Below are 23,725 nucleotides of genomic sequence, written 5' to 3' on the forward strand. Positions count from 1 at the left end.
CCTCCCTCCCTCCCTCTCTTTCTTTCTTTCTTTCTCCTTCTTTCAGTTTTACTAAGGTATAACTGACTTACAGCAAGGAAGAGCTTTTTTCTTTTTTCTTTTTTTGCCCTCGTGTTTCTCAGGTTCTTTTAAGAAGCATTTCAGGAATAAAACCCTCTTAAATGTTTATTTTCCTATTATTAAATCTACTATCAGTGGTAGATGTCTGTTTTTTTAAGCAATGAGTTGTGGTTTATATCTGCTAACAGTCTTTGTTTCCATTGATTATAAGGTAGTAAAAGCAAATTTTGATCTTTGGAGTAGTTGTACAGTGCCTTCTAACTCTTTCAGAAAAAGTAAAATAGACATGCAATGTAGGAAACTTGTTTTCATATCTGTCTAATATATATGAAGAATCAGGAAGTGGTTAGGAATAAAGTTAGTATAGTTATTATAGCTTATTCTTGTTGTGGGAGATTAGGTAGCTTGAATCAAAGCATCTACTTACTAGTTTTCTAAACCAGGAGAAAAAAAAACACAGCAGTCTAATAGACATGAGGAAATGTGTGTTGAATCTTTCCCCAACTTCCCATGTGATTTTTATATCAAGCTTAAAGCTTTGGCCTCAAAAAAAAAAATCTCCCTCACTTCTCTGCCTCCCATTAAAAGCTTATGGAAATAGTTTTTAAACTTTGGACCGTAAGCCTTGACTGATTTGAACTTTAATTGATTAGAATAGAATAGTAATGTTTCAGAGTTGGAAGAGAACTTAAGAGTGGTCATGTGGTCCAAAACTGCAAAAACTCATAGTTAAGGATCTTTAGTCCAGGTGCTTTGATTCACATAGCAAATTTTTGGCTAACTTGGGACTCCCTCCTCAGTTTTTAACTCATTGAGCGTATTTTAAAAAATATTCTATACAGATGGCTCTTGTTTTACAACCTTTCAAGAATGTCAGTGTTTGATTTAGCAGGTTCATTTAGAAAAGTGAAATTACTAACAAAGAAGGTAGCTCAATCATGTACCTAATTCCAAAAGAAAGGGCATCTGAGAGTATGTTTTTGCCATGGTACACCACAATATGGATATATTATGGTTAAACATTTAAAGCATTTTTAGAACAGCAGTTCTTCCTACTTTGTTTTTTGCTGAACCTTTGTATATGAAAAAATTTAGAAAACCCTCCTGTAGTTTGAATATCCATGGCCCTTTTCCTCATAGAGCCTCATAACTTTTACTTTATCTCTAAGTCCTTGTTTTTTATTTTAAAATATTGCTTTCAGTTTCTACCATATCCACATGGTTAGATATAGTTCCCTTTTTATCATCACAGAGGTTATTGAAGATTTTTGTTAGCTTTACAGATGTGGCTTGTTGGAAACTAGAGTTGGGACTTCGCAATAGAGGGTCCTTTATAAATTTTTTACCCGCCAGATAAACTAAAAGTCCAGTTTGCCTACATTCATAATTTCCATTTGAATTTTATACATCTATTCTTTTGATGCAAAAATATTAAAACATTTATTAAAAACAGAATCCCAGCACAGCCATGAGCATGATTTAATGTCCTAAGCATGAGTTAACATAACTAATCTGCTGGAGACACATTAAAAATGTTTAATAAAGTGGAAAATTTCTAGATGAGGGGTCATCTTATTGCATTGTTGTTTATAATAATCCCCACCTCACCCCACAAAAGGAAACAACCTAAGTGTCCCTTAGTAGGGGAATGGATAAAATAAACTCTGTTTCATTCATGAATAGAATACTATCCAGAAGTTCAGATGAAGCAAGTAGATCTGTATCAGCTTAACTCATTCTCAAAAACATATTGATGAGTGAAAAAACAAGCCATAAAAGCATATATTTAGTACATCACCATTTGTGTAAAATTATAAAGCATATAAAACTGATACATACATATATATATATATATATATATATATATATATATATAGTAGAAAAATTTTAAGTGCATGTAAATGAAATGCACTAGCTTTAGGCCAGAAGTAAACCCCAGAGGACTGAAAGGGATGGGAAGATAAGCCTTTAGCTAAATCTGTCATTTTTTGTTTCTTTATGCATTAAAATATCTGAAGCAAATATGGGAAATTGTTAACATTTGTTAAATCTAGTTCTTTTTAACATCTTTATGATCATTATGTTAAGGAATCTGTCCAATAAGGAATTTGTTTCTTCTGAAGTTGTCTTATTCTTCCATTAGGAACATAGTCCTCTGTCTTACTGTTTCATACAGTTCCCTGTGTTTATTTCTATTTTCAAACCCAAAGTTCTGGGGGCTTATCCTCCTAATGCAGGGTCCTCAGGCTGGGGAACCCAGTGTGGGCCTTGGACTCCTTGGGGAAGACCTATATGATTGTAATATTGCTCTTATTTGTGGGTTGCCGTCCCTGGGATGTGGGTCCTGAATCACTGTAGAAATATTCTGGAAATGAAGCTAATCTCCTAAGCCCATTTAGAAATACCTTGGAGAAGAATCATGGAGCTCCTCCACTCCGGCTTTCCTTTCTCCTTCTCTCTTCTTCTGGAGCCACATTTGTTAAATCTAGGTGGTGAGTAAATGGGTGTTTGTTCTGGTAGTCTCTTACTATTTAAAAAATATTTCTTAAGGTAAGTTTATTTTCTTTACATATTATTCTCAGTAAATGAATCTGTCCTCGTATACTGGTCCTTGCAGGCACTCTCTTTCACGTGTGCACAAACACATCCTGTCACATTTATTCCTTTAACAAGTATTTATTAAGCATTTCTACATAATAGCACTGTTTGGGGTGCTACAGATACAGCAGTGAACAAAACAAAGCCATTACCATCATAGAACTTAGTTCTAGTGGTAGGAGGCAGATAGTAATAATAATAATAATAATAATAATAGTAGTAGTAGTAGTAGTAGTAGTAGTAGTAGTAGTAGTAGTAGTAATAATAATAGTAATAATAATAATATACAGTGTGCCAAGTGGGGAGAAAAGGCAGATGGGGTGATAGGAAGGACTGGGCAGGGTAGAGGGAGGTTTGGCATTGCGTATAAGGCAATGAGAGGAGGGCTGTCTAATAAAGTGATGTTTGAGTTGAGACCTAAAAGGAGGTGAGAAAGTGTGCTTTGTGACTCTGTCTGTCACCATCTAATGCCAAGTGGTGGCATTTCCCAAGGTACATCTCCATTTCAGACTTTTTGCCCCACCTCCATTTGATTCTGTACTTGGATATCTAATAGATGTTTCAAACTTAATATGTCCAAAACTGAACTCCTTTTCTTTACCCCCAAATCTGCTTTAACCATGGTCTTCTCCATCTCAGTTTTAGCTGGGATTAGGAATTTGAAACTCTTTGGGGAGTAGCTGTTATTTAAAAGCATGGTACTGAATAGATGAGATCACTTAGTAAAAGTAAAGAAAAGAAGAGATCACTTTTAATGATCAGGAAAAGAGAGAGGATGCCACAAGGCAGACTGAGGAGTGGCCAGAGATTTGGTAGGGGAGGGACCGGGAAAGTATGATGCCTCTAAAGCCAAGAAAAGACAATGTTTCAGGAAGAGAGTCATTCGTGGTATCAAAATCTGCTAAAAGCTTGAATAAGATGAAGACTAAGAGCCAACTGGTAGACTTGGCATCATTAAAGTTGTTAAGGTGTTCTTTTAAGGAATGTTGGGATTAAGGTGGCTTGTAATGAATTCATGACAATAGGAAGTAAGGAAATGGATATGACAAATTACAACTCTTGAATTTGGGTATAAAAAACTGCAGAAAAACCTGGCAATATCTGAAAGATGTTACGGAATCCACATGAGTAAATATTTCTTATGTTTATCCTTTCTGCCAAAAATTTGGACTTAGAATCAAATCTAAATTGTTATGACTTTCTTTTGTTTTAAAGGCTCCGATTTTCCTCATGTTATTGCTGTTGCAGGGGAAAATATATTTTACTTCTGAAAGAAAAGAGGGCAGTAACTCCACTGAAATGCTAACAAGATAACCAGTTGAAAATAGAACTCTGTCACTACATTGAGATAATGCATGCTGGAGAGATCAAAGAGATTCCATTTTATTAAGTTACTACCTTTTAAAATTAAGTGATATTTCCTTTTTTTTTTAATTCAGTGGGGATCAGCAGTGTACCTATGTTATAAAAAATCAGTGGCAAAGACTAACACTATATCTTACAAAGCTGGTAAGTATAGTTTTTCATGGAATATTTAATATATAAATGTATTATGGGACCAGTAAGATTAAAGAAAAAAACCAGAACCTGTATAACAATGTGTTAGTGTCAGGACTGGGATTATAATCCATGTCTTTAGATTCTGTTTTGTCTTCATCCGTACTTTATTGGATAGTTAATGGAACATTAAATTTTTTTTTTTTTTGCAGGGGGTAGGTAATTAGGTTTATTTATTTGGTTTTTCAGTGGAGGTACTGGGGGTTGAACCCAGGACCTCATGCATGCTAAGCATGCTCTCTACCACTTGAGCTATAACCTCCCCCACAATAAAACATTAATTTGAAAAGAAGACAGGGTTTTTTTAGGTTTAAATAAAAAGTAGATACTGTTCTCTGTAAGTTTTTGAATCAATAGAAAATGTGGGAAAATGTTTATTTTCCTTTTAAATTAATGTTTTCTTAATATTTATATTAAATTTAGTCAAATTTATAGTTTATATGTAATTATGTTACAAAATAATCTGAAATATTGTAAACTAATTTGTGATTTTATAATGCATTGAAATTTTCAATCGCCAGAAACCTCAAAATTTCAAACATATCAGTATTATTTACAAAAGAGCAGATATAGCTTTTTAAAAATATATTTTTAAAGTTAATGTCTAGACTCCTACCTTTTTCTTCTACCTGTGATTTTCTAGGATCCACAATTCATCACTATTTCTGTAGTTTCTTAGAGGCTGTACTGTTACTTCATGACTTGAGAGAGTAATGGACAATTAACTGTAAATCCTCATGGGATTCAAACTGGCTGCCAAGCATATAATTAGAGGATTTTAGAACTGCCTTGGACCTTAGTATATCTAGTTCATCTCACTTTATAGATGCAAAAACCCGAGCCCTTAGGTTTATGATTTGTCCAGAGTCAAACTGATATTAGTAGCAGGGCAATCACTTATATTTCCTGTTTTATCATTTTATATTTAACTTCTTGTCTGGTGATGGCTTCCACTTGACTAAGGGTTCAAGGTAGGGGAACCTATTTTCTGTTTCCAGTCCCACAAAATCTAATATAAGACTTTGTTCTTAGGATGTGTTCAATAGAAGATGCCTAGACCACTTTCTAGACTCATCTATTTAACATAAAATTAAGGCCACTTGAAACGTCATATAACCTAAAATTATTCAGAAGCCAAGCTTAAGTTGATACTGTTTTGAAGACATTGTAAATATGTGACTCTTTTATTTTTTATATGTATTTTTCTTGTATTTATGGCAGAAATTACATATATAGTCCTATGGAATATCTATTTTAACGTGTGGAAAAAGAAAAACCCTGAGGGAAAGTTACTGAAAGCTAATGAAGTAGATATATGTAGGTAACCATATTGAAATTTTTTAAAAAATAACATATTATGCTTTAAGGTAGTGTGACCACAAAATGAATTTTCAGGAGTGTGTTTATTTGTGTGTGTTTCTTTAGAGTGATTTTTTTCTTATTTGCCTTACTTAACTTTTATGGATGAAGTTTGATAAATATTAAGCAGTTAATATGAATAGTTTGAAGATTAGTCTGTATGTATCCTACTAAAGCGTTCACAGTTACTTGATGAACATAATGTAATGTTTTGTCTTCCAAGTGTGTTAAATAATAAAGCATTTTAAAATCATTCAAATTACGAGGACCCAAATTCAAGAAATGATGAGCTAATATTTATTATTGTCTTTATAGGTCTAATTTGTAGATACCCTCAAGAAGACTATGAATCCTTCTCACTCCCAGAATCTGTTCCCCTATTTTGTTTACCAATGGGTGCAACTATTGAATGTTGGCCACCAAATAGCAAATACCCTCTACCTGTCTTTTCTACTTTTGTGTTAACTGGAGCCTCAGCTGAAAAGGTATTATATGGTTAACAAGTGATATCTGCAAATTTTTTGTACATTTTCAAGTATTAACACCAAACAGCAAATACCCTCTACCTGTCTTTTCTACTTTAGTGTTAACTGGAGCCTCAGCTGAAAAGATATTAAATGGTTAACAAGTGATATTTGCAGATTTCTTTACATTTTCAAGTATTAAGTTTTATATAGTGCAAGGAACAATGGAAAAAATTAACTGGTAAAGTTGAATCTATTATGCACACCTCTTCCATTTGGTTGAAGTAACTATATCCAAAGACATAGGCAAAGAGAATTTTCATTCTGTCCCATATACCCAAATGCTTTTTTGTGAATATGGAGAAAGATTTTTCATCATCACATGATGATCCTTAATTGCTTCATTTTCGGTGATACGGATGCTTTGAAAGTAATACAAAAGACATTATTAAATATGCAGTGCTGTTTAGAATCATAGACTGCTATAATTGGAATGGACTTTGGAAATCATCTAGTCTACTGTCTTCATTAAATGTATATTGGGAAATTGAGATCCAGAGAAATTCAGTGAATTGCCTGAAGTCGAAATTGGTATTTCCATATGTAAAATTCTGTCCTCTTGTCCACTAAATAATTATAATAAATTATTTTCCTATAGAATATGTTGATACAATTGCTGTAAAAGCAACTCTTTCTAAACTAATGCAATTTAATTAAATGGCTTTTTTTTTTCAATAATAAGGAGATTGTGAGAGTAGCACTGTGTAGTGTTTGTTTCCGTGTACTTCAGGAAAGCAAGGGTATCTATTTACCAACGTGTTTCTGGTACCTGGCACCTTGCCTAGCTCGTGGGCATATAATGGCTCATAAGGGCTCATCCATTAAATAGTTAACTAATGATGTGATTGGAATAAATGCTGTAAGGTGTATTTATTAAATATATTACTTGTTTTTCAGGTCTATGGTGCTGCTATTCAGTTTTATGAACCATACCCTGAGGAGAATCTCACGGAAAAACAGAGATTTCTGTTGGGTTTAGCATCATCAGCAGACGAGAAGTCTGACAGTTCCAAAACAATTCACACTAATAAATGCATCTGTCTTCTTTCTCATTGGCCTTTTTTTGATGCATTCAGGAAGTTTCTGACTTTCCTGTACCGTTATTCCATCTCTGGACCTCATGTCCTTCCAATTGAGAAGTAAGTTAGAACCTTCTTGGTCCAAAGTTTGGTAGCTCTTTCCATTATGTGTGATATATTTGTACTGGTAATTGAGTAAATTTTATATGGATACTCTCTTTTTCAAGAGTTATTTGAAAAAGAGAAAGGTGGTTTCAGTGTGGTTATATTTCTCTGTTACACTTTTACATTTTTGTTTTTTTCAATCATTTTATCTTTAACAAGATGGAATGTTTCAGCATTTGATGCTCTTGCAAAGTTTGGAGATCCTGATTGGAATTTTTTTTTTAACAGGTTTTGTAATTGTTATTTTACATGTAGTTTGGGTCTATTGTGAACCTTTGAAAGTATTTCATAGTATTTTTAGATAATATGAATTTAAAGGAAAAATGAGATACATGCGTTTTTAATTCTTTTTAAAATTTCAATGATTTACTTTAAGATCTCTAAAACTGAGTAAGCTTTAATGCAGTAAGATCTGATGCACATGAGATCTAAACATCACCACTGTCTATTTGACTAGCGTTTATCCCTTCTGTTACTTAAACTCTGTGTGTTCTTAGGCAGAATTCTGACTCTAATGACAGTTGAAAGTGATGGAATTACCATAAGAACATTCAGTCAACAGTATGACTCTTTAATTTCTCCTTGCACTTTTCTGCTCTCATCTCAGTGGTCTAATCCAACAGTTCTCAAATTTTTTGTTTCCAGGACCACTTTAAGCGCTTACAAAATGAGAACCCCCCCACCAAGAAGCTTTTCTTTATGCGTTCTGTCAGTATTATATTAGAAATTAGAACTGAGAACTTTAAAAACATTTATTAATTTTATTTTTTTAAACCTGTAGCATGTTAACATGAATATCTCTTTTTGAAAAATAACCTTTTTCCAAAACAAACAAATAAAAGTTAGAAGAGTGACATTGTTTTATAATTTTTTGCAAATCTCGAATGTCTGGCTTAATTGAACATAGCTAGGCTCTCATATATGCTTGTGCATTCAGTCTGTTGCAATACGTTGTTTTGGTTGAAGTAAATGAAAAAAAAAACCTGGCTGCACACAAATATGTGGGTGAAAATGGGAGGGCATTTGAATAGTTTTTTGAGAAAATTGTGGATTTTCTTTTTTAACACTGGCATCCAAACTTGACAAGTGTTATTTACTGTATGTTACTTGCAATTTGTAATCTAAAATTTTAGTGATGAACTTTCTTTCTCTGTTGTGTTAAAATCTATTGGTCTATATGAAATTTTTACACATGCATGATTTTGTAGCATCATACATTGGTCATTTGGAAAATACTGATTCACTGAGTTAACATAGATATATTTCATTATCAAAATTAAAAAAACCGTATTTGTTAATATCACCACCTATCTCATCAGAAAAATTTGAGTATTGAGAAATTGTCAGGTTCATGGTGGTAAGATTTTAATTTTCACTTGAAAGCTTTAATTATTGGCAGCGAGTGCCATGACTTATTTTTCTTGACGCAATAGGCTCACCATTCATTCTGATATAGAAGTTATCTTCTGAATATCCAGTATTGGATAATCTTAATTTGTCAATCATTCTTTCAAGGAAAAATGGCATTCTGTGGGGGTGGGGATGGGAAACCCAGCTAATTCATTTACAACTCAGTCAAACAAATTCTTTTCTTCAAGACAACTGTCTTACTCCTGCATACAGCACCAGTGCTTTGTGCTTTCTTCCCCTTTCATCACACTGATTATTTTTTTAAGTATACACTACAGGATCAAAATACAATAAAGTTAATAATATTTACTGCTTCATCCAAGACATTTTTAAGTGAAACTGAGTACAACAACTACTAATACAGTTTGGTGCCACTGCTTTGATTCATAGTAAAGTGCTAGCAGTTTTATCCACAATTTTTACATTATCAGCGCAAATGTCAACCCAGTGAAAAAGGCAATTAGTGTCTTAGTATTATTATAAACATAAAATAAAATATTTTTAACCTTGTGGATCTTCCCTGAAGGGGCTTTGGGGATCGTTAGGTATTTGTGGATTACATTTTGTTTTCTGCTGTTCTAACTGCTTCATGTAATTCAAGCAGATGTGAGTCCTTTGGAACTCATTCCCCTTTTCTTTTCGTTTCCTTAGATTGCGAGTACCTTAATGGTAGAAGCTGATAGTATATGCCTTTTTAAAAGTAATTCCCATCATGTATTACAGTGTCTTACGTATAGCAGATCGTCAAAACATGTTTGTAGAATTAATAATTTTCTCTTCTGTTCTCTATCCAATTGAAATCATCTCAGTTCTGAAACCAAGATGATTCTGAAGCAATTTAAAACAAAAGCATGCAGAACCCCCCATTCCAAAAAAAAGGACTTTTCACTATTGTTGCCTTTTTTCTTTTCCATAGTGTTCAAAACAAAACTCATCAATCTAACTTTTTATCTGTTTTCTTCCAGGAAAAAATCTGTAAAATCAGCAACAGAATTTTTAACTGTTGTTAATAGAAAGTATATTGTTCATATTTTAGAAACAGTTAAGCTCTTTTTTCTGGAGTACTCTAAATGATTGTTTCACTTTTAAAATATGAGCAATTGACTAACAAGTATATTACAATGCAATACTCTTCTTTGATAGAGTCCACATCTCTGGTATGTTGTTTGTTATCTACTTACGGAGAGGTAAAAGTTAAAACGGCTTTTGAGACATTAATAACACAAACATTGTTGAATGTGAGAAAGTATTAATATGAAAAGTTATGGGATTTAGATGGAAACAACTTTAATGGGACAAATGGTTTTTGGTCGTTAGTTCACTTGTTTTTGTAGTAGCAGATATTTCACAATTAAGGTACACAGAGCTTTTGACTCAGTCTGGACTTGTGACATGTTGCCCTTTATAGCATATGGTATTTGCTTTGGAATCAATTGGGTTTTTGTTTGTTTGTTTTTAAGGCATATTTCTCATTTTATGCATAAAGTTCCTTTTCCATCTCCTCAGAGACCAAGGATTTTAGTTCAGGTAAGATTTCCTCAATAGAAGGCTCTGTTGAATGATTATTGACTCTGTGAGACTGTAACACGAGACTAACAATTGTATATGGGGGGAAGAATCAAAATGAAATCAAAAGAGAACCAGATGTTATTTCACGTTGGAGTTTGGACCCTTATGGTTTTGTTAACTGCCTCCCAGGCAGACATCTAGTGTTGCCTCTTAAATAAAGGCTTGCAGAGTTTAAACAGCAGACAGCAGTAGACATTTTGAACACACAAAAAGGGACTTCTTTCCCTACTTGTTCTAGGTATTTGAAAATTTGTGCCTTTGGCATTTATTCCCTAAGTTAAATGTATTAGAATAGATGTAAGAAAAAGTTGTGTGTTTTCATATATTGCAGGAAGGATTGCTCATACCTTTGTGACAGGGAGAAGTTTAAAGTGAACATAAATTCTTTTCCCTATCTCTTTTCCCAGTTGGCTTTGTCTTTCCTTTTTTTCTTTTTTCTTTGTGCTCTTGATATGTAAGTTGTCTCTCTATAATCATTTATAAGTGATTTGTATAGAGAAAATATTTCATGTATTATCACTCTATATGCCTCACTGTATTTAACACAGCCCTTAATGGAGTAGCATTCAAAATTAGAAATCAGTTGGTAAATAAATGTCTACAAACCTGTGTGAATCCACATAAATTTGAAAATGTAGATTTAAATAATTGCATTATTAAATTGATACAGATAAAATGTCTAGAAAAATATCATTTTTGATAAGCTTTATAAAAGGAGTGTGCACATACCACCTCTGTCTTACTTCTTGGTATTTAGTGCCAGAATATATGTATAGCACACTCAATTTAAATATATATAAAAGGTTTGTTTTATAGCAGAAGTTGGCAAGTTTTTTTTTTTTGAGGACAAAATAGTAAATACTCAGTCTTTACAGGCCATACTGTCTCTCTGAAACTACTCAGCTCTGCTTTCATTGCACAAAAGCAGCTATAGCTAATACGTAAACAGATGCTCATATCTGTGTTTCAGAAAGACTTTATTTATAAAAACGGGTACCCTATGGATTTGCCCTGAGGCCATAGAATTGGTAACCCTGGTTTTATGGTATTAAATGAATAATTTAGTCTTTCAATACAGATTTGTTAAAATGGCATCAGGGAAATGCTGAGAAACAGAAGAGAGAGAGTTCAAAGTAAGAAAACTTGTTAGTGTTTAGAAGAGGTCAGCCGTCAGGACATATTTTTCAGGATCTTAGTGATATAGACAGTTTCTATCCTGGTGAGTGGGGATATTGAAACTTTATTGGCATCTACCTACCTACCTACCTATCTATCTATCTATATTTTTTTTTACCAGAAAGTAGTTTTTTAAAGTTTATATTTCAAATGCTTTAAATCTTCTTTCAGTTATCACCACATGATAATCTGATTCTCAGTCAGCCTGTTTCTTCACCTCTTCCGCTAAGGCAAGTAAAGCTTCACTTGTTTCTCTAAATCTATTGTGAGCTAAAGTAACATTCAAGTATTTTCTCTCTTTCCTAAGTAAAATTTCAAATGTTGATGGAAATACTTCTTATTTAATTGTTTCTTATCTAAATTTCTTTTACTTAATATTTAGGTTGAAGGTCTTAAAGAAAACAAAAACTTTTACAATAGCGTTTGGTATTTTGTGTGTCCATTTATTATGATCAAGTACTTACAATTACATAAAGAGGTATATATATATTTATGTAGATAATGAAAACAATTATTTTTAGCTTAAATATCCTCTGAAGAACAGTCAAATGCAATTAATTTTATTTTTAATTTATTTTTTTAAATGCAATTAATTTTAAATTTAACCCCTAAGTGAAAACATACTTATAAATATTAAACCATGGAATAGAACAGTGTATTTCATCACCTTAAAAGTTCACAGAAATTTTGAAATGTGTTTTTTCTAAAGTATCATTTTTTCTTAAAGTTTAATTAGCTGTGTAATTTTTCTAGCAGGGAAATAGTTACAGTATAATTAAATTATTTTGTAGCACATACCTAAGGGAGACCAGCTGCCATCTTTGACATTAATTTTGTAAGAATTGCAGATTATTTCATCACCAGGTCTCAACCCAATGTGACTAGTGTTTTCTTAACCTTTGTGTGAGCTGAAAATAAACTAGAAATACTGACTGAGACAATGTAAAAATGATTCTAAATTACCCAAGAAGCTTCTTTTTTTTTTTTTTGGTAGTGGTTTTATTGATACATAATTCACATACCATACAATTCAATGATTGTATTCAGAGTTCTGCAGCTATCTCTATATTCAATTTTAGAACATTTTCTCCAAAAAAAACCTTGTACCCTTTAGCAGTTACCCTCTATCAGTTGACATGTGTCATTTTGGCTGCTGTGAACATGCACGAGTTTTTTTGTGGACATATGTTTTTATTTCTCCAAGAGACTTAATTAGTTTTGCTTTATTTTAAAAAAAGTTAATTCAGGGAAGCCAATAATTTGGCATTATAAACACAAAATACTGGTTGGCTTACTGAACTGTTTACTTTGTTAATCTACTATTTCATTACCATGCAGAATGTTTAAGTTTTTGTTATTAATTTGCTTTGTATACATGGCTTGTTACATCACTGGGTAGCTCTTGATATTACTACTTTCTTTCAGTAGTAAAGAAATCTAGCTATTTGTGTATCCAAATTTTAAGATGAGTATTTATCTTAAGGTTCATGGAATTTTTCTGATAATTACAGTAGAAGATAAGCCATGTTGAGATTTCCATTAACCGATTTGCTTCCAATCAAAGCATTTCTCTTAGAAATTGACTTTTTTATTTGAATGTTACCTACATGGCAGGTCTTTTTATATAAAATGAAGCAGATGACTTTTCACTTTCCATATTGAATATAATGCAGAAGTATCAAATGATTTCAAAACCTCAGGAAACTTTGTTTTCATAGTGTGTTTCTGATGCAGTGTTTTCCCTATATAAGAGCAGCAGTCGTGTTTAAAGTTGAATATACAGTATAAATCCTACTCTAATCATGAACTTTTCTTCATTATTTTGGATAGTGAGGTGTTTGGATCTTTATTTTTTTAATTATCTGTTTTTGTTTGGATTGACAGTGGTGGCAAGTTTTCAACACTACTTCAGAATTTAGGTCCTGAAAATGCTGTGACACTACTGGTGTTTGCAGTAACAGAACATAAAATTCTCATTCATTCCCTACGGCCTTCCGTGCTTACCAGTGTGACAGAAGCATTAGTGTCTGTGAGTATCAGTTTCTTATTGGCAATCAGTTTTGTTTTAAGCCTAATTATTCATATAATTTGAAGCTATTTTAATGCTTAACTAAAATTCAGAGTAATGAACTTCAGTTTTCTGACCACTAACAGTAGTTGTAATGATTTAACAAGCATTAGGCTACTTTGGGTATAAATATTTAAAAGACAACTCAGTGTGTGTGCTGATGATTATGCTTTGATGTCAAACAGCTAAAATATTCTCCTATCTTTTATTTATCCAAGATGATTTTCCCTTTCCACTGGCCATGCCCCTATGTTCCTCTCTGCCCACTGGCTTTAGCAGATGTCTTGAGTGCACCATGTCCATTCATAGTAGGAATTGATTCAAGATACTTTGATCTCTATGACCCTCCACCAGATGTTAGTTGTGTTGACCTAGATACCAACACCATTTCTCAGTAAGTACATTTTAGTGATTCTACACCCAGTAATTTACAACTTTGTAATATATGTATGTAATTGTATGTTTTGTGAATACTAACAGGAATTTCTTTGAGCTATATTGTTTTTATATTTAGGATTTTTACCATCTTTGAATCAGTTCTTGCTATACTTTGGTGGGATAGTTTATTAGTGAAGGGTTTAATCCACAGATCTTTAAATATTTAAGAAACATTATGATCTTAGGCTTACTTAGAAATTTATATAAGGAATGTAAGGATTTTATAATTTTCTCTCTTTATTGGGATAACATTTAAGTTGTAGCTACTGGAGCCATATATTTACAGTTTTAAAGAAAATTCAGTGTTTCTCTTGTATCCCTTATTTTCAGTTTAACCATACTTAAGCTCTTCAGGGGAGAGGAAACTGATGCAATACCACATTGCATCCACAGGACATACTTAAAATAACTACGAGTTAGTTAATCAGTAAAGCTCGAAAGCTAGTATACCTTTTACAACTTAAATATGTCTGTGTGAAATAGGTTTTTTCCCACTTTTAAATGAGCGTGTTTTATATTAAAGCCTTTTGACTTAATTCTGAAATCTTACTTAATTCTGGTCTTGTCATATGTCAAAATCTCAAGTGCTGGAACCGTTAGATGAGTTCAGCAAAAAATAATTTTCTGTTATAAAGCATGTGGCTGTCAAAAGCCTAACCAAGAAAGCATGGGACATACTTTGTGCATTAAAGCCATTTTATACATAGGATGGATAGAGCCAAAGATTCTTTACTGTGAACATTTCATTCTTTACCAGGAATACTTAATTCTTTAAATATTTAAGTAGTATCTCTCTCTCTCTCTTTTTTTTTTTTGCCAGTTGTTAATGTTACATGACAGAATGTTTTTAAAAATTGAAATTCAGGGTGGTAAATGAGTATATATTATATTTATTATGGTAATATATTACATTTTCCCTCTTTTTGTACTTTTCTTCAGTTTATTAAAAGAATTTTTCCTTATTATTTTATCTTTGATTTACTTAAGAATCTTTGATTCTTATCAAAGAAACGCGAGTCGATTACACTGATCAGTAGTCTTCCATCTTGGTATCATCACCCTTCCAAACCTATGGGAGGACTGAGCTAATGAACTAACAGCTTTCTGCTTTCCTTCATCCCAAAGTTCTGGAGTCTCAACCTGAAATTTGAAAGAAAAAGAAATCCTAAGTATGAAATTTGTGGTTTCTTTTTCCTCTCTCTATCTCATAAATATGTATAATGAGTATGTTATGAATGTCAGGACATTTCTGAAGAAAGAGAAACCATTATCCAGTATATTCTAGGGGTAGAGCTGTATGCACAGCCTGAGCTGTCTCTTATTTTTCTCTGTAGTTTCAGAGGTAGTTTTTATTAACCCCTCTGGAAGACAGATAAGGAAACCAAAGCTTAGATTTTTAAGTAGTCTGTCAAAAGGCATATAACTTATCCTGCCAGAACTGATTTTGAAACCATCACTGTCTGACTCCATAACTAATACTTCTGCCGTTCATTATTGGCTAATAATAATGTAACTATATAATAATAATATAACTTACATAATAGCAATCTTGTAAATGGGAGTCGCAATGAATAAAAATTCAGAAGGCTGATATAGATCCAGACTCAGACACTAGATAAAACTCTCCTCCCCAGCCAGGTTTAAAAGTGAAGATGTCAGGGGCAAGAGGAGGAAATTATGTGAGTAAATAACAGTAATTTGATGTAATGAAATGAAACCAAGATATTGTTCATTCATTTATGCTACAGACTTCTCTTAAGCACCCTTCTTTTGCTAGACACAGAATAAAAGGATAAACCAAGTACACTCCTTTCTCTTTAGTTGCTAATAATCTTGTCTAGCAAGGCAGGCATGCACACAGTGATGAGAAGGCTCATCGGGAGTGCTGTGTTGAAAGTTTTAGCAAGAACATAATGTAAAAAGTGTTTCTACATTGTATTCTCACTGTAATCCAGGATTCCTAGTCCTGATCACGCTATAAGTGAAATAAAACCTTGTAGCAGGACGTCTGCAATTTGACCCTGCCCTATCTGCATTTTTATATTCTCATTTGTGGAAAGATAGGAAAGATTCCAAGACAGTTGTTCTTTGTCAGCTTAAGCTTTCCCATCCATTCTTTTTCCTTTGTTTAGTTTTCAAAGAGGTATTTGCCCTTTTGCTTCTGTGGGAAGTTCAGGGAACATTACAAAAAAGTTCAGCAAGTTCCATTCTGCACCTGTGCTGTGTTGTTGTCTTTGGTGGTTAGAACATGAGTGATTTACTTTTCTTCTTTTTTTTCTCTTCATTTTTCAAGTTTCTTAGAATGAATATGTATTGCTTTTGAAATAGAAAAAAAAAAGATCTAATAAATGAAGAATGGAATCAACAAAGCTTAACTATAGTTAAGTCCAGAAGCTTTATCATGTTTTATCACCATGCTCTTTTCTTCCCCGACTCCACATATAGTTAAAAAAAACAGCTATGTTGTAATAGTTGTAATAAAGAAAATTATAGGAGTTCATCATAGAAACAAAGATATCACTTTCAAGCAAATATCCTCTTTCATAGTTATAAAAGTATTTTGGAATGTTAAACTTTATTCAAATAATCTAGTATTACAGATTATTTCTTTTCTGAAAGAAACAAAACTAAGTTTTACTTACATTTTTAGGGAACTAAGAAACTAAATATTTAAATATACTAAAGTGTTTTGATAAGCTTTTTAGGTCATAAGTTCATTGAAAGTCTTCTATAGTGCCTTTTCTTAAAGTCTGTAAGAAAAAAATCTCTTTATAGTAGGATTTTCCCAATATTAAGGTGTCTTAAAATCTCTTTTTTTTTAGCCTTCAATTTATCTATGTTTTCTGTTTAGTAGTTTAATTTCAAGAAAAATTTAAACAAATCTTTATTTTTATCATTAGCATGTTTATAACTTATCAGAAATGATAGTATGGGTTTTTTTTTTTTTTTACTTTTTTTATTGAAGTATAGTCAGTTTAGAATATTGTATCAATTTCTGGTGTACAGCATAATAGTTCAGTCATACATATACATACATATATTCATTTTCATTTTTTTCATTATAAGTTACTACAAGATATTGAATATAGTTCCCTGAGAAATACAGTAGAAAACCTGTTGTTTATCTATTTTATGTGTAGTAGTTAGTATCTGCAAACTTCAAACTCCCAATTTATCCCTTCCTACCTGCTTTCCCCCGGTAACCATAAGTTTGTCTTCTATGTCTGTGAGTCAGTTTCTGTTTTGTAGTTAAGTTCATTTGTCTTTTTTTTTTTAACATTTTTTTATTGAGTTATAGTCATTTTACAATGTTGTTTCAAATTGTCGTTTTTTTTTTAGAGTCCACATATAAGTGATATCATATGGTTTTGGGTTTTTTTTTTTTTTTAAAGGTATCTAAAGACTCTTAAGTGAGTTTAAGAGTAATGACCACCACATTAAGTTTTGTAGTGGTTTCCATGATATCAATGCAGGTGGAAATGACTTGATATAAACATGATTATAAGTTTTTGAGCTATATTTAGTAGAAGATTCTACCCTTATATAAATTAATTTTTAAATATTAAATATTCCAATTTACCCCTATCGTATTTTTCTCCTGTTAATTGAAATATTTTATATGTAGAATATTTTTTGTTCAGTGTGTTTTTTTTCCTCTTTTTATATAAAACAGGTATGTACCCACACCTCCCTCAAAAAAAGGCCCACCTAACAAATATATTATTATTGTCATTTAATCTCAGAACTGGTGACAAGAAAAATGTAGCCTGGAAGATACTTCCAAAGAAACCATGTAAAAATCTGATGAACACACTGAATAATTTGCACCAGCAGCTGGCAAAATGTAAGTGTATAACTTAATTGAAGGAAGTAATTTAATCTGAAGAAAGGATTCTGAATACTTTGCCTTACTTGTAAAAGGATAGTGTTTATTGAAAGGAAAGTGTGTTTTTTTTACAATCTTAAAGGTACATGAGCATTAAAGCAAAGGTTTTAGAAGCTGAACAGGAGACTTATAAAGTTTGTATTTTATGTCATAATAACATTCAAAAAGAGGTTAAGGTGTTTATTTTTAAATACCATGGAGAAAATAATGGTTTCCACTTGTATATTTTCTTCATCCATGGAATAAAAAGTTAGTTTTTAAAATCTAAGACAGATGGTTTAAATTACATTTAAAAATGATGATTTCAGTGAGGTGAGGGCGAGGTCATATGCTTTTTGCCTTCACTAGATCTCAGTGCTGTGCTTACCTCTAAAAATTTGAAAATAGAAGCTTTCCCAAAAGCATTCAGAAATTAAAGTGAAAATTGATTAGGATATGGAATATATTAATTAAATGCTTATATAAGAATATGTTGACAGTGATCCAGAATTACCGATACGAGGATTTAAACCTTTGTTTATGTAACCCTCTTGGTATTTTATAACAACAATCCATTATGGGTCCATAATTTAATACTTTTTGTACAACAGATGGTCAGTAATAGTGCGGCAATACTTGAGTTGCTCACTTATATATTAGGTGAAATATAAACATGGGGCATGGCCGACATCCTTGAGGGCAGAATAGTAGAATAAGCACCCATAGAATAGTTAGAAAGAAACTTGGGCAAAGACAGTGCTTACAAAGTGAACCTTACAGCAAGGAGATAATTCAGAAGTGGTTCATAAATATATTAGGATATGAAAAAAATGACATCAAATAGGACAGAATTTTATCTTATGGAACAAGTGACTTATGTACAGAATTTTATTTAAGCTACCTAAAAGTGCATGCATTTCTTTTGGATAGCAGCGGTTTTTGTAGCAATGTTTAAGTATTATTAAAATCAGTGAAATAGCCCTTCTGGCTCTACTGAAGGGCAGAATCTTAAAGCCGAAAACTACAAACTTAAACAATTCTGATAGTTAAGGGTCATATATCATTTTACAGCTTCAGAGCTCCTTCACATACATTATTTTATCTTTACAACCCTGAGGATGATAAGGTTGAGGGAGGAAGGTTGTCAGAGATAAAGGATAAGGATAAAGCTAGGATTAAAAGCTGGGCCTTCTGTTCCAGTGCCTTGTATTTTCACTTTTTTTAAGACAATTAAGAATTCCAAAAAAACCTCTCTAAGATGATTTATTGTTCCTCATATTTTAAGAAGTTTTTAAATTTTGAAACAGTCACAAACTTTGTTTCTCTGAGCTTTTGAAAACAGATGCCCCATCACCTCTGAATGGGATGTATTTCCTTCCAACAAGTACGTTCTCCTACATTATTACAATACACTGTAATCATGAAAACCAGGAGAGTAACACTGAGCATTACTGCCATCCTGATCCTCAGAACAAATTCAAGTTCTGCTCAGGATGTATATTATAAAATTAAATAAACACAGAGTTGAAGTAGCTTGAGTCCTTTTGAAAACACAACAGATTTATTATTTTTCTTTCAGTTTTATTGAGATACAATTGACATACAGGACTGTACAAATTTAAGGTATATAGCATAATGACTTGACTTACAAATGCAGCGGATTTATAATTGATACCATTATGAACATTGATTTTGATGGTGCTGGAGAAAACACTAACACCGTATTTCTTCACAGTGCAGCAGAGACCAAGAGATGATGGGCTAATGGACTTCACAATGAATGATTATGATTTTAATTCTGGAAAGAGATTGCACATGATAGATCTGGAAATTCAGGAAGCATTTTTGTGTTTCATGGCCTCTATTTTAAAAGGTTATAGGTCATACTTGAGACCAATAACGCAAGCCCCCTCTGAGACAGCCACGGATGCAGCCTCTCTTTTTGCCCTGCAAGGTGAGTGAGTGCATAGTATTAGGGCTTATGTATTGTTGAGCTTAACCTTGTAATGATTCAGTCTGTTTCTGGATTAGTATATTTACCAAAATACATACCTCTTTCAGGAGTATGTGACTGTAAATCAGTTGATAACCCATTGCCGTAGGTCTAGTTTTTTCTCAGGCTCATTAGATACAATCCTGTTAGCAAAACATGCAGAAGAGACTGTTTGAAAAGTACAGAGCTTCCTAACCATGTACGCCACACTCTGTTGTGTCACAGGTGTGTTAAGATATTGATGCTCTTAGCTTCCAGGCAGCCAGGCGATGTTGGACACACAGGGGAGCCCCTGGGTTGGGCACCTACAGGCTTGAACAGCCTTATTTGTTTTACTTCAGTCTGTGTCATGAGTGAAAAAGGATTGGGAAGCCCTGGAGTACAGTTTGTTTCACAATATATATTTACCTCCTTTTGTAGTATTTAACGTTTGAGAGAGAAATTCATTTAATAAGCATGTATTGAGTACCTCCAAATGCTATAAGGTATGTAAAAGATACCTAGTTACCAAAAAAAAATGGAAATAAAGAAAAGAGAGAGTGGGGGAGAAAGAAGGAAAGGAAGAAAAGAAAGAAGAAATGCAATTCTCTCTTCCATGAAGCTTATATGTAGTCAGGAAGATAAACAATTTGAAAATACTATGGCTGAACACTTCGGTTCCCATCTTGAGTTCGCAGAAGGGCCTTCTGAGGAATTCATCCTGAGCCATGATCTAAAGGATGAGTAGAAGTAGCCAGGTGGAGTGTAAGCAGAAGAGCGTTTTAGGCATAGAGAATGGTTTTGCAGTCTTTGAGGCTGGATAGGGTTTGAGTTCATGGGCCCAAGAGAAGGCCCAAGTGCGGTGTAAGTGAGCCCGGTGAGCCAGGGGGAGTGTGACATCAGGAAGTACACTTCTTCTCTGTGTCAGTAAGACACAGACATAAACGAGTGCTCAAGGGGATGTAACTGCTGCTTTGAAAAAGCCCCATGTATATACATATCCATGGAGGAGAGCACACCAGGTTCACGTAGCATGCAGCACATTTGGGGACAAAACAGCAGTTTTTAAAATGCTTTCATATTTACTAGTGTATGTGTCATCTTCAAGGCAATGAGGGGACGACAGAGACAGCTGTGGGTGGTATTACATACTCTGACGTTACTGACATTACAAATTTATGTTGAACAGCTTTCTTAAGAAGCCGGGACCGGTCACATCAGAAATTCTATAACATGATGACCAAGACACAGATGTTTATTCGCTTCATTGAGGAATGTTCTTTTGTCAGTGATAAAGATGCAAGCCTGGCGTTTTTTGATGATTGTGTAGATAAAGTAAGTAATAGTATTTCTACAGTGCCCTAGCTTATTTTGTGTGACTGTTAATAAATGTTGTGAGTTATGGTCTCTATTTATAGCTTTTACCAGCTTTTGACTAAGTTAAAATTAATTCCATTTCATCATTGACGCTTTATTATGAAAGTTTTGGTGGCCTACTAGATTTATAGAGCACAACCTCTTAAGAGTACCTTGCAAGGTTTACTAAATCATGAGTTTTAGTTCAACAACCAGGTCTGTAACCCTGCCTGCCCACTTACAATAGAAGTTTTTCACCTGAATATTTCTTCACTTTGGGAGTGAGTTTGTAACATAATTAAGTGAATTAATTCTGTTTAAAATTCATGTGTGAAACCTTCACTCCCCCTTCAGTCCTGATATCATTAGGTGGGGTAGAGCAAGGTGGGTATGCATGCTGGATAGGGAGGAGGTGGGGGAGCAGCGGCCCAGAGAGGGGTGTGTGTCAGAACCTGAATGAGGTGAGGAAGGAGGAGCAGCCTAGCATGGGGTGTGGGGGCCCCAGCCAGGTGAGGAGCGCAGCCATGCAGGAGGTGGCCTAGCATGGGGACTCAGGGGACGAGCCAGATACTGTCCATGCTGGGCGGACAGTCTGTTTCTAGGAGTCAGAACCTAAACAGGATGCAGGGAGTATCCGTGCATGGATCTGGATGAGGGAGATGCCAGCATGGTGGGGACAGGAGGTTGATCTGGAAGGAACTGTCGAAGCCACGTTAGAGTGAAGAAGTCATATGCATGGAGGAGGAGTGGTGTTGGGGATGGGAGACTGTTATATGTGGGGGATATTGATCAAATAAATGAAGTTTCAAATGTGTCTTGTAAAAATGAGGCATGATTTTCACGTGCAAGATGTAGTAGGAAAAACACTGCAGTGGGAATCAGGAGAACTTTGATCTCAGCTCTTCTGCTTGTGACTTTAGTCAGTCATTTAGTCTTTCTGTGTTGTTTTCTTATCTGTGTTTAAAAAATATTACACAGAGAGATCATTATAACTGCACATTTCACAGCTTTCCAGGGTGGTATTGTATGAACTAAAAAGTAGAAAGCATTATGACAGTTTTTATATTTTGCTGGTTTTTATTCCACTTTATAGATTAATAGTTCCTTTGGTTTTATCATTTCATGGCTTAGAAATGTCCGACTTCTGAATGACTTAACACATGTGAAGACAGGAGCAAGTTCAGAGTCCTGTGTAGGGATTTACACTTCCCTTTAAATTAGAACACTTGAGAGGTGCTTGATGTAGAGAAATCCTGTTTCCGGTGCTGATAGAGAATTAACACCCTAAGATGCCCGGAAATAACCACCCTAGTCCTGGAAATGCTTTGGAATAGGGAAAAGATAATTTATGCCATTATTTGCTTAGAACTCATCATTCTTTTTCCCATAGAAACACTGAGATATATGGTGATTAGCTGTAGATTAAATGGTACAGGACCACAGTGTTGTTCTAGAAATATGTATTAAATCTCTTTTTGGTGGATTGATATTCTAACCACATTTTAGGACATTTTGGGGGGAAGGGAAGGAGGGAATTAGGTTATTTATTTATTTATCTGTTTATTTATTAACGATGGTACTGGGGATTGAACCCAGGATCTTGTGGATGCTAAGCATGTGCTCTACCACTGAGCTATACCCTCCCCTCTTAGGACATTATTTTAAATCAAAATTTATCGAACTAAAATGTAAAAATAAAAAATATATCTTTGAAGTGTATAGTTTTGTTTTGGTAAATACAGGTTTTCATGTAATCATGACTCCAAAACATAGAACATTTCCATCACCCAGGAAAGCATATTGTTTTGGGGGGAAAATCATTTTCGGTATCTTGAATAACCTGTTTATAAGCAGACTTTTAGAACCCTGCGTCTTTGTAAGTTGAGCTCTGCCTGTATAGGGCTTTGAAATCCTGTTTACTTTGAGAAGTAGTGTTACAGCTCCTTGATAGTTCTGTCTTCACTGCGGCATTATACTAAGAACTGCGTTTTCAGTATTTTAATCAAGTTTTTAAGTTCGCCTTATTTAATGCTTACAAAGTTAAATATTAATAGAAAGAATAAATAAATAGAAAGGTCTGCTTTAAATAGAGAAGTTGTGCAAATGCAATGAATAGAAGAGTGCACTTTAAAGAATAGTTTGCCTACCACCCACAGAGTAGACACGGATATACAGAACAAGCTTTTTTTGTGACTCAAAAAAAAAAATCTGCTTTTCTTAAAAAAAAAAAAAAAGAAGAATTTCCCTAAGTCCTTTTTTACAGGAATAATTGTGTAATTTTTTTGTAAACAAAAACGATGTTTGTGGCCAGCATACACTTTGACTGTTTCTCCTCTGTGGTGCTGGGCTTCCACTGGTCATCTTCCCTGGTGAACAGAGGCACACATTTGTGTAACAGTTGTTCCCTGTGCCAAGTTAACTGAATCATAAGGGACCAAATTAGGAACCAGGATTTTGCTCATAGCATGCTTGAACCAATAAATGTATATGAATCCTTGTGGGAACACCGAATTAGCTGTAGGAATCCAATCAACAGTACAGAAGAGAGAAGTCTTGTATTGCTCCCTTTTACTTTTTGTTCATTTTATA

At 33.6% G+C, this 23,725-nt stretch overlaps 1 protein-coding gene across 4 annotated transcripts in view; it reads left to right on the top strand.

Annotated features, from left to right (window-relative positions):
- Nucleotides 1-23,725, top strand: part of DENND4A (DENN domain containing 4A) — a 108,533-nt gene that overhangs the window by 44,077 nt on the left and 40,731 nt on the right. For all 4 annotated transcript variants that reach the window (XM_015243862.3, XM_072962209.1, XM_072962210.1 and 1 more), the window contains 10 exons: nucleotides 4,098-4,167; nucleotides 5,890-6,059; nucleotides 6,996-7,237; nucleotides 10,153-10,219; nucleotides 11,609-11,667; nucleotides 13,322-13,466; nucleotides 13,724-13,899; nucleotides 17,687-17,787; nucleotides 19,544-19,762; nucleotides 20,970-21,115. In XM_015243862.3, the coding sequence (XP_015099348.2) occupies nucleotides 4,098-4,167; nucleotides 5,890-6,059; nucleotides 6,996-7,237; nucleotides 10,153-10,219; nucleotides 11,609-11,667; nucleotides 13,322-13,466; nucleotides 13,724-13,899; nucleotides 17,687-17,787; nucleotides 19,544-19,762; nucleotides 20,970-21,115 (1,395 nt within the window). The remainder of the gene's footprint in view (nucleotides 1-4,097; nucleotides 4,168-5,889; nucleotides 6,060-6,995; nucleotides 7,238-10,152; nucleotides 10,220-11,608; nucleotides 11,668-13,321; nucleotides 13,467-13,723; nucleotides 13,900-17,686; nucleotides 17,788-19,543; nucleotides 19,763-20,969; nucleotides 21,116-23,725) is intronic.

This window comes from Vicugna pacos, chromosome 6 (assembly GCF_048564905.1).
Source record: "Vicugna pacos chromosome 6, VicPac4, whole genome shotgun sequence".
Classification (NCBI taxonomy): Eukaryota; Metazoa; Chordata; class Mammalia; order Artiodactyla; family Camelidae; genus Vicugna; species Vicugna pacos.